Source organism: Ceratotherium simum, chromosome 21 (assembly GCF_057802395.1).
Source record: "Ceratotherium simum simum isolate JZ-2026a chromosome 21, ASM5780239v1, whole genome shotgun sequence".
Lineage (NCBI taxonomy): Eukaryota > Metazoa > Chordata > Mammalia > Perissodactyla > Rhinocerotidae > Ceratotherium > Ceratotherium simum.
The window spans coordinates 31,824,262-31,838,629 of NC_141920.1; the positions used below are offsets into that span (position 1 = coordinate 31,824,262).

Genomic DNA, 14,368 nt, shown 5'->3' on the forward strand with positions numbered 1-14,368 from the left:
CGAGGCTGTGGTAGATGGGTCGTCTCCTGTAGCCTGTTATCTCCACAACTTAGAGAAGGAAACCAGCCAGAGGTCACATAGCTAGAACCAATCAGCTAGGACTGGTCAGAGCCTCTTCCTGCCTTGCATTCGCCTGCCACCTCCGGGGACCCACCTCTTCCCACTTGGTGATCTCGCTTGGCGCTTTGTGCTCAGCCCACACTATCACTCTATGGGAGGGTTCTTGATAGGTCACCAGTGACTCTCGTTACTAGAATGGACATTTCATGTCCTCATCTTCCTCACTTCTAACACAGCAAACCCCTCTTGCTTTTCCTCCTGCTTCCCAGGCCACTTGTCTCGACCAGCTTATTCTCTGAAGACAGTTACATATTGCCAGCCCTTGGGTGCAATCCTGGATCTCCCTCAGCAGTCATCAGCACTTACCTTGACTCTGATTTCTGAGGTAGCATGTGCTGCCCAGCCCTTGCCTCTGAGCTGCAGCCCCAATTGCCAACATTCTGGTCTAAGCCACTGCCCTGTCTCAGCAGTTGTCCTTTCAAGTCTGCCCTCCACGTGGTAGCCCGAGGGTGCCACCACACCCCATCTAGAGGGAGTGGGGGAGAGGTGGCTTGTGGTTATCCATCATCCAGGTGAGAAAGGAATGAGGCCTAAACCAAGATGGGAGCAGTAGATGGCCAGGTGGAGAGGGATGAATGCTTAGAGGGCTGAGTGTTGGGATGTAGAGATTGGATATGGGGGAGGGAGGTCCTATGAGGCACCTAGGCTTGGTGGGGAGGCTTGGTTTTAGACTTTGTGATTTTGATACCAAATAGGCAGCTGGATATTTGAGTTGGAGATAAAAGACCTGAGAATGATGTACAAATAGGTGGGACTTCAGTGAATACCAAGGTAAAGGGAGAATAACAAGTGATGGGCAGACAAGGAAAAGGCTGCAAAGAGTCGTCGTCAGAGAAGGGACTGGTGGGGGCCTCTTGCTCAGGAGACTGAGGGGAGAGGAGCTCTCCAGGCACCTGCATCAAGCAGTTTATGAGGTGGCCCAGATGTGGCTGGCCTTGAAGGGAGCAGTTTCCCCAAAGCTATGGGGCAGAAGCTGAACTGCAGAGGTCCTAGTGAGGGGTGGTGAGGAGAAATAGCAGCTGCCATACAATGACTGTTCCAAGAGATGTCTTTTTCTCCTGTCAGAATAGTGGGTATTTCCAGGCCTGGGATATACCTAGAGGGGTAGGCTGTGGGCTGGTTCTGTCACTTCAGCCCCCCCTGAGCACCAGTGTCCACACTGGGGAGATTGTCATCTGTGTCCAGCTGCATCTGCATCTGCAGAGCTGAGGCCAGGGTGACAGGTGGGGCCTTGGCCTTTCTGCCTTCTCCCTCGCTGTGGCCTGGTGCTCTACTCTTCAGTGCTGACTTACAACCCACCCGCACCACTAGAAGGGACAGGCCAGAAGCTCTTTCATCACAATCACCTGCTGACCAGCTTAGTTTGAGCAGAACCACTCACCTTGACTTGTCAACTCTTGCTACACAGGCTCAAGTGGGGGTGGGTGACCACAGGCCCCTCTGAGTTGAAGGGTACATGCTCAACATGAAGTATTTTCAAAATCTTTTTATTTACATGTTTAAGTCAATTACATGCACGGTTTATTTTTTAAACAAGAGTAATTAGCAAAATGCATTAAAATTTTAAAATAGCAATTAAATATACAAAAATATAGCTTACAAAAAACTGCGAATGTTTAAAAATATTCTGCTGCAGAATTCTTAGTGTACAAACACGTCTATGAAACCTGAGGCTCAGCATTTCATAAACCTTTTTTTGAGGGAGTTATACAATATCTAGTGAATAAACCCCAATGGGCTAAACTACAAGACTAAACTTCCCTCCTTCCTGGCAATGATCTGTCAAGAGACCCAGAGACGACAGTTATCAGGAACACTCTTGGAAGACCAGGCTGTCACCAGGAGGGACTTCCTAACACTGGCCCCACCTGTCCACCAGCTCTAGCAGGGCCTGGGAGGGAAGAGACAGATGGAGGGACAGTGCACAGCTGCCCCAAGACGCAGATCCGCCAGGCTTGCACTGGCACAGGCAGCTGAGAGGAGCTTCATCAAGTACAGACATGTCCCTTGACACTGGTGGGGCCCAGGTTCTAGGTACATGTCCTTAGAGCAGGGAGGGTCTTCTCCCTTACCCTATAGCCAAGGAAGTGGAGCACTGGATTGGTGAACCAAGAGTTCTGATGCTTGGTCTAAAAATGAATAAAACTCTTTGCATCCTGCAACACTTTGGGCTCTAAAGCTGAAATGGAAAAATGACAGATTTACGGAACAAGCCCCTCTTATTTTTCTCCTGATTTTTCCACTCAAATGGAAGCACATTCCATGGCACATGGGATCCTTTGTTAATCTTATCTACTAAAGAACGATGACCCAGCATTTTCCAGTTAACAACTGCAAATTTCACCAGAATTTAGACATTGTGAGTTTAGACACGTTCGTTCATTTCCTTTACTCAAGAAATTCATAACAGCTAATGTGAAAGACACTAACCCAGGGCCAAGAGATCAAGTGACAGGTGGAGTTTGACAAACAATTCAAGTTTCAGGTCAGGGGCCCAAGCTGCACTTGCAATCCAGGGGAAACCCTAGGCTTCTGCCCTGGGTGGCTGGACACCAGGGAGGTGCGTGAAGACCCAGAGGCCTGAGTCCATACCCCTCTCCCCAGGGCTGCCTGGAGGAAGTAGCTTTAACTTTCATCTCCTGCAGGGGCAAAAATGAATTTAAGAGAAAAAAATTTTTTCAAGGAAAAGATTACTGGTGGGGTAATTTCTGTCGTCGGATGGAAAAAATGTTGGGCTAGGAGAAAATTCTGTGGGAAGCATTTTTGTTTTAGTGTGTGCATTGAGTGGGGAGGGAAAGGGAGCAGATCCCTGAACTTGAACATGGACATTTTGAGGAGACAGACCACTTACTTGCTTAGCAACATCTGAGACATCTGCCATACAAAATAGAAGGATGCCTCAGCCTTCAGTTGCTGCTGCTTCTCAAACTTCTGCCTCAGAAACACGGGAGCTCACCTAAGAAACCAAGAGAGTTGTAGCCAGACATCACTGCTGAATGCTTGGGCCTCACTTGGAACTGACCAAATTCTGGTGGGGAGGCGGCGGGGGGCGTGCAGCAGCTTTTCCAGGCCCCTGCAAAGGCTGCTGGACCTGGATGAGAGGCCTGCACTGCTGCTCTCGGCTACAGAGCCTGCTCTTGAATGTCCTGTCACAGATCGGAAAGACAGTCTGGACACTCTGTGCTCTTGTATTATCTGGGCATCTGTGGTAAGGGTCAGGGAGGGACTGCAGTTTCTGACTTATATAGAAAACTAGAATTCCAATATGCTGCAATCAATAAAAAAATATGCCTTATTCAAAAGGAATGTGATTGCAAAAACACCCCCCAATTCTGGGCACACCTTTTACAGATATTCTGACTTCCTGGATGGCTCTTCCCACATGAATAGGAATGTTCCTTGAATATGCTTGTCTGGTATCACATGAGTAAAAGAGAAAAATTATATATACACACACGTACATACATATACATAACACACGTGTGTGTATTTTCTTGTATGTGCATAAGTGCTCTCTGGAAGGATACAGAAGGAACGAACTTAGAGGGGATATACAAGGGGGGAAAAGCTGAGCTTGCTGGAGGTCAAGGATGCAAGGGAAGACTTGAACCGTTTATGATTTGTGAACCATGTGAAGGGATTACCTGTTCAAAAAATTAAGAATATTTAGCACTGAGCAACAATTTGGGGAGCACTGTGGGCAAAGGTAGATGGAGGTGACTAGGGAAGACCAGGAGAGGAAAAGTAAGGGAGCCAGGCGAACCTGGACCCTGGGGAGAGCCCCTGGGCCTCAGGAGGTTACTGCTGCGGTTCTGTTCAACTGGGACAACAAAGGAGCCCCCTGTAACCTGCATGATGACGTTACCCAGTATCAGCAGTTCCCATGACCCCTGGCCTGCCGCTCACCAGGCTCTGGACATGGTGGCTAATCCGCACAAGAGCCGGCAAGGACACAGTTACTATAATCCCTGGGTGGCAGATAAGGAAACAGGCATTGACAGGCTAGCTTGTAGAAAGGCACATGGCTGGTGAGTGGCAAGGGGATGACTCAAATCACCCTGAGCGCTTTTTCTGTCCAGAGCTCTGGGGATACCTCCCAGTGTGTATTTCATAATTCCCAGAAAGTCTCTCAGAAAAAGAATTACTACAGTCATTCAGAGGAGCTGAGCAGAGCAGAATCAGACCATGGAGATGACAGGCTTTGGAGTGGGGCTGTGGAAGGGGACAGGGCCCAAGGTCTTTCCTCTGATGGATCTGAGGGGCTTGGCACTGGGGAAAAGGATCTTCATTTGTCAAGACTTGTCAAGAGCAGGCTATTTGGCAATAGTGGGAGGTCCCCTGTATCCCTGAGCCCAGACTTCCCCAGGGGCCACCTGCTCCCACCTGGCCATTTCTGTCTTGTCCTGCTCTCTGCCTAGGTGAGCACTGGCTACAAGGACCTTACCTGCCAGGGACAGGCCTAACCAAATCACATGGGCAAAAAAAAAGCAGCAGATGACAACTACTAATGTCTTAGGCCTATTCAACCAGTAATCAAGTCAGGCTGGTTTTGTTCCCTGTTTCTAAAGCGAGCTGAAGTCAGGTGTACCCCTGGCAACACTAGATAATGATTCAGCCACCCGTGGAGTCCAGTTGGAGCTAAGTTCTACTCTACTAACTCAGCACACAAGTAACACCTAATATTTGAGCTGCTTTAGAAACATTAAGACAAAATTTAAAAAATCGCCACACCACCAGCCAGTGGCCCAAGAGCAGACCAGAGTCCCCATGTGTCTACAGACTAACAAAGGTCACCAACAACTCACGTAGATAGATTGCAGACGGGGAGGCCTCACTGGTCTCACTGAGGCGTGAGCCTGAGCCAAGAGTATTAAGGGATCCTTACCTCACTCTTTAAAAAAAAAAGATGGATATTTAACCTTGTCCTTCACACCAAACTGTGATTTTAATCAAAATTAAAGGAAGATGTAAATTAAACCCTGACCATTCGCAGTTATAGCAGTGCAGCACAGGGAGGTCCTGGAGGAGGACCCAGATGTCGGAAGCAAACACATTCAGGTTCTTTGTTGCTAAGAGTCACAGGAACTACTGCCAAGTGACACTGGCCATGCTGCAGTAGGACACCAAGTCAAGAAAGGGGAGATGACCATGATGACAGCAAACACTCACCACTCCAGCATTCAGCCCCACCCTAGCAGAAGAGCTGCATTTTAAAAGCCCCCCACATTCACAAGTGTTGAGGTCATGTTAGTGGTATCTCATGGGGCAAAGCAGACCCACGATGATGCCCAGTGAGAGTGTACAGCGTTCTCGAGCTTTCTTGTAACGGCTAGAACTATTTGGGCTTTGTGCCTCTGGTCCAGCGCTATGCACCAACCACCTCAATTTGCCTTTAGCTGTGACACAGTGAGATGAATTAATTTGCCTCCCTACAAAAACAGGGACTTGGTAAGGCTGTCTCCTTGGTACAGGCGCAGAGGGACAGAAAAAGCTGCAACTGAAAGGCTATAATCCTACAAGAGCTGTGAGCCAAAATAATTTGCAGTATAGAGTACAAGAATTCCTCTGAGGGGAAAAATTCTCTTTCCTATTGGAACCCTATAACAACGAGGTGACATCTGTCCCAAAGCCATGCCATGGAAAATGGTGAATGTTGGCCATTAATGAGGCTAGTCCAGAAGCAAGCCTACTTCTGACATTGGTCACTGAAAACACTTCACTGTAAACTGGGTGCTCTGCAACATTCAACTATTGTGCTACAAACAGAGAAGGCAGAAACAGAGGGTGAGAGGAGAGTACAAATGGTTCTTTCCATGGTGCCAAGCAGGCTAAGGCTTTCATATAAAAATATTCCACACTTCCCTTGCCCTGTTTAAGAAGCAGTCCAGTTGGCATACCACGAATAGGTCACACATGGGAAACAGCCAATTCTGACCAGCTAGATCTGTAATTTTCCGAACTGGATTCTGCCCAGCACTTTTCTAGGCTAATGGGAATTTTCCTCTTCATCTGACCCCAGCCACCTGAGCCAAGGACAGGTTCCCTCTCCCATTCTAAGACGGTAGAGGCTGGATTCCAGAAAAAATTCCTGGAGACATGCCATGAACAGCAAAGCTTCCTCCATCCTCTCTCCATACCATGCAGACGGCATCTCCAATGAGAAACTGCCCCCACTCATACATGTGGGATGGAGCAGAGGCAAAGCTGTCAATGAGGAGTCCACCCCAAGATGAAAGGAGGTGGAGAGCAGGGCTGTGGAAAAGAACTTTCCATCTAACCCAATGCTGCTTCATACAGCGAATTTATACAATATTCATGAATCCTAATGAACTCTGAGTCATTTCTGGAAGAGTTGGACAGAAAGAGCCAAAGAGCAGCATGCATTTCTCTCCTATAAAGACACCTTCAGTTAGTTATCACAAGTCCGAATACTGAGGCACACACCAATGGGTGAACAGCCCTGCAGGAGCTTCCTGAAACTATTTACAATTTCAAGTGGATCCCTGGCTTCAGAATTACATACAGATCTTATCTGGGATGCTTTAAATTGTTAAAAAGTCAATGACGGCCATTTTCTCTCAAGTAGAAATAGAGAGAGGGCAAGAGAGGGAAGAGAACAGAGGGAAGGAATAAGAGAAGAGGCAAGGGGGTCAGCATCCTCCTCTCATCTCAGCAGGCCAGGAGTGGCCATTCTCAGAAAGACGCTCCTCTTCGGAGCTGTCTGAGAGGCTCACAGCAGCTCCCACCAGGGCTGTGGGCCAAGACCAGCAGCTACACTGGAACCACACCATGTATGTGGGGATGTGGGAAGCATCCTGACACCCCCTGGGTCACACAGGGATGGCATGGACTCAGAGGCCCTGCTAGGGCTCCTGATGTGTGACTTGGCTGTGCCCCTCTGGTGAGTAGGAGGGGCAAATAAGAGGAAATGGCTTCTGACCAGGCCTTTCCAAGCGTGCCTAATGTTTTTAGTTTAGAAGATTTGATAAGCAAGTGTTGTGAACTTGAGGGAGAAGGAGTGACGAAGGGCACTGCGGCTTCGTTGTAACCAAAGCCCTTGGGTTCCAAGATGGCCTTATCAAAGGAACATAATGCAAAAAGCCTTGTTGGCACTGCCTCACCAATCACTGGCAACTGGTCGTGCTTTGGCTGAGGTAACCGCTGGTTTCACTTGGCTCAGGGCTGTCAGAAGGGTTTGCTGCTGCAAAGGCATGCACGGTCTGCAGAGAAGCTCATCTGTCCACAGGGTGGGGGGTGGCTTTAAAGACTTGCCCTCAGTTCCCTTCTCTCACACTTGTGTTTATCTTCCCTTCTGCTTGATAAAGATTCACCTTGAAATGGAGATAAGTTTCTGGGAGACAGAGTGTAATGGAGTTAGCAAGAGACCCTCATGAAGTTTCTTGAGCCAAGCCCGCAGGCTCATCCACTCCTCTTCTCTTGGCATGGGGTAGTGTCAGCGTGCTTTGGTTGTCACAAGACCCGGAAGTCTGGATTCCCAGTTTAGCTAGCCCAAGAGTTCTTCATGAGGCAAAGGGAGTGGCAGCTAGTGCCCCAGGTAGAGCAGCCAACACAGAGACCACTTGTGTTCCTCCTGGCTCCATGCGGATGTTGGACCCCGCAACAGTTTGATCCTTGTAGTAAGCTATACAATGTTCTCTGCTCCGGGTAGGGGTCCCTGTGGAGGTCCACGGTCCTGCTTACTATGCAACTGGGCCAGCTGCAGAACTGGCATATTGCACAGTGGACACACTTTCCGAACCTCCAGCCACTTAATAAGGCACCTGCAGGATGAGACACCACAGGAGGGAAGATGTCAGTCCCATGCTCATGGTACCCCCTGCCCATATGCCTCACATGTTGAACACATCTGTTGCCCAGAGCCAGGGGCTAATGTGAACAGCCAGGTCTCAAGGAGCTCCACCACTAGGTGGAGAACGCATTTTTCCCTCTGGAGGAACCAGGGCCTCCAATCTTCCAAAAAGTGATACTAAGAAGCTACAGTCAGCATGCTATACCCTCAGACATCCACAAGTTCTTAAAGAATGAAGTACACTGAGGAGGAGGGGTGGGAAGTAGGAGAAATAAAAATTTCTAGTAGAAACACAAAACAAAATTGCAAGAGAAGGGTGAATATTAATATATCTACAGGAAGGGGGAGGAGATGGCCCCACACTACCATTTACATTCAGACTTGATTTTGATTTAAAATAACTAAGGTTTTGATTAAATTAAGTTTTTAGGAATGGAAGCTGTCATTGGAAAAGTTCCAGTGAAATAGCTATTTATAGCCCGGGCTCCAAGGAGGTATGGGTTCGTCTGGCTCTCTGCTTAAGGAAGTACTGCCATGGTGGTCATGTTCCTGACTGCCCTGATCCCTCCTAACGTCATGTGCGCACACACATGCCCGCCCTGTAGGGTGCTGTCAGCTTTCTGCATTATAGACCAATCATTTAGCCATCAAGCTTTTCTGGCACTGGTCCAAGCCCACAAGTAAGTTGGTTGATGTGCCTCAAACTCAGGACCTTAAATAATTCCACACCAATACTCACTTTCTGTGGAAGGCATGCTTACATGGACAAATCCCCAACTCATCTCGAGGCTTGAAGTCTTCTAGACACACTGCACAGAGCTGAAAGACAAATTCACAGTTGAGGCAAACTGTCTCCTCTCCATAGGTGACAAAGTAAAGTGCAGGCCCCTGAGGCCCAGCCATTTGAAGGGACTTACAATGTCCCACAACTTGTTAAGTGAAAGAAACAGGCTTGAATAGGGCGAGGTCTTCTGAAGAGTCTCCTGCTCTTCCTCATGTCTTAAAGATGGAGAGCAGACAGAAGACAGAAAGGGAGAGGCAGCTTCCTTTACTTCATTCAGTGTGTCAGAAGAGTCTAACTTAGGTTTATTCTCACTAGATGGGAACATAATGTAATTTTCCTGTGGTGTGCTGACTTTCCACAAGGAATGTTCTGCCTGTTCAGCAGCACAACCCCTGAAGGGTACTGCTCACACCCCGGGGCAAGCCCTGGGGCTCTCTTTCCTCCGGTTTTCACAACGTAGAAACCATAAACCACGGCACAGCCGGCAGTAACATGCTTTTTATAGTTCTTGGGGCCCCTCATTTTGGCACTGTCCTTCTGTCAGTGCCTGCCTTTGTCATATAAAAAGTTATTCAAGGGTCACTGAATTTAAACTTATGAAATGTGCCGATGGGGTCAGGACTGCTCTCTGACAGGTAGCTAGGCTCCACTGCTTGTGGAGCCGCCTTCTTCATACCTAGATGCTGGGTTCCAATTACAACTTCTTGGGCACTTAGCAGTGCCTAGGCACACCAAGTATTGTTGTGTTTACCCACTTTACAGATAAGGAAACAGAAGCTCAGAGCAATAACCACATTGCTGGAGGCCAAGCAGTTGGTGAGTAGCCAGGCCTGGCTGGGGACCCAAGTCTGTTGCACTGATGTGCTGCTGTACCACTTCTGTCTCTTGCCCAAAGCTTCAACTCCTCCCTGCTTGCTTCCCTGTCTATCTCTAGGGATCCTGGTTCAACCATCACCATTTCTTGCCCACACTGCTGACATGGCTGTCCTGTCACCTGTATCTTAACCTACAACATGTAATCCAGTCTTCTTAGGTTATGTGACAAGGACATGTGGCTCTTGGTGCCCCGGGCCAGTTCTGTGAATGTTGGTCTTCCCACACCCTTCTCTAGGGAGCTCTCAGGGCCTTGGGTATACAGCAGACAGGATCTTCACAGGAGGAGGAGAATGGATAATTGTCTTATCAGATACAGCATTACTCTCCAAGACAGCAGGAGAGTGGGAAGAAGGCACGCCAGACGGCCGGCCCTGGCTCCGACATCCACTAACCGTGTGACCTCTGCCATCATGATGCCTCTCAAGTTCTGTTCCTTCATCTGTAAAGTGAGGACACTACCTGCCCTGCCTACCTCACAGGACTGTCATCAGCTCAGGTTGGGGGGCAGGGCTGAGGAGGAGTAAGGCAGTCAACCAATACCAGTTGTTTTTATTCATGTTTAAATTTCGTGATGGGAACACAATTTTCAAGCCCATTTTTGTTTTCTGGAAGAAGGTTGCGAATAAGCTGTGAGTAAAGATGAGAAACTAGCAGTTCCAGGCTTGGGGTGATCTTTTGGGCCTCAGCTTCTGTAAACAGGGAATGATGTTTCCACCTCCTAGACTGTGTGAATGGGCCCTCTGGCCTTAAACACCCAGCTTCTCTCCCAGCATAGCCTTTGAGAGACAGGGTCAGGACTGCTGGCTCTGCCCTCTGGAGACTCAGTGCTGATCCTACCAAATGGCAAGAAGTTGGACAAGTCTCTCATTTTTATTTGCTTATTTTTCCAGGATCCAAAATTAGATTTGTAGCCTTTTCAAATGGAGTTATTATTAATGGTTACAATGTGCTATTATGTTCTTATTAAACAAATTCTAAAACCACAGTCACCTGAAAAAAAAGCATAAGATAAATTCTCACATTTTAATTGCTAAAGGTGACCAAAAGCCAAGGGCAATCACAAAGAGAAAAGCCTCAGATCTGACTTCTTAGAAGTTCCCTGAAGGGTCAAACTGATTTTACAACTTTACAGATCATATTTTGCAAATGAGCTTTACTGTCCAGTATTTCAACAACAGATTATTTCTCCAGTGTGACTTCCCATCCCTTTTTTAAAATGGATATAATTCACATACCATAATATTTACCTCTTTAAAGTATAAAATTCAGCAGTTTTTAGTATATTCACAGAGTTGTGCAACCGTCACCACTATCTAATTCCAGAACATTTTCATCACCTGCCCTCAAAAGCCCATACCCATAAGCAGTCACTCTCCATTCCACCTTCTCCCCAGTCCCTGGCAACCACTAATCAACTTTCTGTAGATGGATTTGTCTATTCTGGTCATTTCCAGAATGGAATGGAATCATGAAATGGTATCATACAATATGTGGTCTTTTGTGTCTGTCTGCTTTCACTTAGCGTGATGCTTTCAAGGTTCATCCATGTTGTAGCATGAATCAAAACTTCATTCATTTTTATGGCTAAATAGTATGCCATTACATAGATATACCATATTTGTTTATCCATTCATCTGCTGATGGCCACTTGGTTGTTTCGACCTTTTGGCTGTTGTGAATAATGTTGCTCTAAACATTGGTGTACAAGTATCTGTTTGAGTTTTCAATTCTTTTGGGTATATACCTAGGATTAGAATTGCTGGGTCATATGGTAACTCTATGCTTAACTTTTTGAGGAACTACTAAACTGTCTTCCAAAGTGGCTGCACCATTTCACATTTCCACCAGCATGTATGAGAGTTTCAATTTCTCCATATTTGATTATTGTCTGTCTTTTTGACTATAGCCCTCCTAGATGGTGTAAAGTGGTATCTTCTTGTGGTTTTGATTTGCATTTTCCTAATGACTAATGATGTTGTGCTTATTTGCCATTTGTATATCTTCTCTGGAGAAATGTCTATTCAAATCCTTTGCCCATTTTTTAGTTGGGTTATTTTTCTTTTTATTATTGAGTTGTAAGAGTTCTTTATATATTCTAAACACAAATCCCTTATCAGATAGCCAATTGATTTTGACAAAGGTGCAAAAGCATTTCAATGGAGGAAGGACAGCTTTTTCAACAACTGATGTAGGAGCAAGTGGACATCCATAGGCACCAAAAGCATGATATGACCCCTAAAGCATAAGCAACCAAAGAAAAAAAATTGATAAATTGGACTTCATCAAATTAAAAAAATTTGTTCTAGGGCCGGCCCAGTGGCACAGTGGTTAAGTTTGCATGCTCCGCTTCAGTGGCCCGGGGTTCGCTGGTTTGGATCCCGGGCGCCTACCTACACACTGCTCATCAAGCCATGTTGTGGTAGGCGTCCCACATACAAAGTGGAGGAGGATTGGCACAGATGTTGGCTCAGGGACAATCTTCCTCAAGCAAAAAGTGGAAGATTGGCAACATATGTTAGCTTAGGGCCAATCTTCCTCATCGTCCTCCCCATCCCCCAAAAAATTTTGTTCTGCAAAAGACCGTTAGGATGAAAGGACTGGGATAAAATATTTGCAGATCTTTTTATTTTGTAGGTGTTTTCTTACAGAGCTGTAAGAGTTCTTCATAAATTCTGGATACTAGACTCTTATCAGAGACAAGATTTGCAAATATTTTTCCCTGTGGGTTGTCTTTTTACTTTCTTGATAATATTCTTTGAAGCACAAAAGTCTTTAACTTTGATGAAGTTCAATTTATCTATTTTTTTCTTTGATTGCTTGTGCTTTAGTTGTTGTATCTAAGAAACCACCATCTAAACCAAAGCCATGAAGATTTATATCTAGGTTTACTTCTAAGAGTTTTGCAATTTTAGTTGTTACATTTAGGTCTTTGATCCATTTTTGAGTTAATTTTTGTATATGGTGTGAAGCAGGGCTCCAACTTCATTCTTTTGCATGTGGGTATCTAGTTATCCCAGCACCATTTGTTGAACAGACTATTCTTTTCCCACTGATTTGTCTGGGCACTCTTGTTGAAAATCAATTGACCATAAATGTATTGATTTATTTCTGAACTCTCAATTCTATTCCATTGATCTGTATGTCTATCCACCTGCCAGTATCACACTGTCTTAAATACTGTGGCTTTGCGGTAAGTTCTGAAATTGGGAGGTGTGAGTCCCCCAACTCTGTTCTTTTTTTTCAAGATGGTTTTTGGCTTTTCTGGGTTCCTTGCATTTCCATGTGAATTTTAGGATCTGCTTGTCAATTTCTTTTAAAAAAAAAAAAGGCAGCTGTGATTTTGATAGAGATTGTGTTGATTCTGTAAATATTTTGGGGAATATTGACATCTTAACAATACTAAGTATTTCAAACCATGAACAGGGGATGTCTTTCCATTTATTTAGGTCTTTAATATCTTTCAATGATGTTTTGTAGTTTTCAGGATACAAGTTTGAGCTTCTTTTGTCAAATTTATTCCTAGGTACCTTATTCTTTTTGATGCTATTGTAAATGGAATTGTTTTCTTAATTTCATTTTTGGATTGTTCATTGCCAGTACACAGAAATACAGCTACCTTTTTTTTTTTTTGTGAGGAAGATCAGCCCTGGGCTAACATCCATGCCAATCCTCCTCTTTTTGCTGAGGAAGACTGGCCCTGAGCTAACATCTATTGCCAATCCTCCTCCTTTTTTTCCCTTTTTCTCCCCAAGGCCCCAGTAGATAGTTGTATGTCATAGTTGCACATCCTTCTAGTTGCTGTATGTGGGACGCAGCCTCAGCATGGCCAGACAAGCGGTGCATCGGTGCGCGCCCGGGATCCGAACCCGGGCCGCCAGTAGCGGAGCACATGCACTGAATTGCTAAGCCACAGGGCCAGCCCTTACAGCTGACTTTTGTATACTCATCTTGTATCCTGGAAATTTGTTGAACTCATGTATTAGTTCTCATGATTTCTGGTGGATTCTTTAGGGTTTTCTGTATTTACAAAGTCATGTCATCTGCAAATATAGTTTTACTTTTTCCTTTCCAATCTAGATGCCTTTTATTATTTTTTCTTGTCTAACTGCTCTGCCTAGACCCTCAAGTACAACGTTGAATAAAAGTGGTAAGAGCGGGCATCCTTGTCTTGTGTCTGATCTTAGGGGGAACACCTTTCAGTCTTTCACCATTAAGTATGATGTTAGCTGTGCGTTTTTCATGGATGCCCAAGTTGTTGTCAAATTGAGGAAGTTCCCTTCTATTCCCAGTTTGTTGAGTGTTTTTATCAGGAAAGAATGTTGAATTTTGTCAAATGCTTTTTCTGCATCTATTGAGGTATTCATGTGTCCCCCTCCCCCTTTATTCTATTAATAGAGTGTATTACATTGAGTTTCCTTTGTTGAATGAACCTTATATTCCTGGGATAAATTCCATTAGCATATGGTATATATTCCTTTTTAGAAACTGCTGGATTTGGTTTGCTCATATTTTGTTGAGGATTTTTACACCTATATTCATAAGGGATATTGGTCTGGAGTTTTCTTTTTTTGTGATGTCTTTGCCTGCTCTTGATATTAGGGTAATACTGGCCTCACAGAATGAGACAGGAAGTGCTCCCCATCATTCTTCACTCTTTGAAGTCAAAGAATAGACCCTATGATAACCTCGGCCCTGCCAGAAGCTGGGCTAGCAACGTATATTTACTGACTGGTCAGTCTATAGATACTTGAGTTTGCCTATTTTACATGTTAAAAGTC

The 14,368-nt window shown here is 45.5% G+C and overlaps 1 protein-coding gene across 1 annotated transcript in view; it reads right to left on the bottom strand.

The window, feature by feature from the left end:
* Positions 1-7,639: 7,639 nt before the first annotated feature.
* RNF24 (ring finger protein 24) overlaps positions 7,640-14,368 on the bottom strand; it is a 69,809-nt gene continuing 63,080 nt past the window's right edge. The window contains exons 5-6 of the mRNA XM_004433790.3: positions 8,670-8,749; positions 7,640-7,901 (exon numbers count right to left, since the gene is read on the bottom strand). Coding sequence (XP_004433847.1) covers positions 7,763-7,901; positions 8,670-8,749 — 219 coding nt within the window. The 3' untranslated portion in view covers positions 7,640-7,762. The remainder of the gene's footprint in view (positions 7,902-8,669; positions 8,750-14,368) is intronic.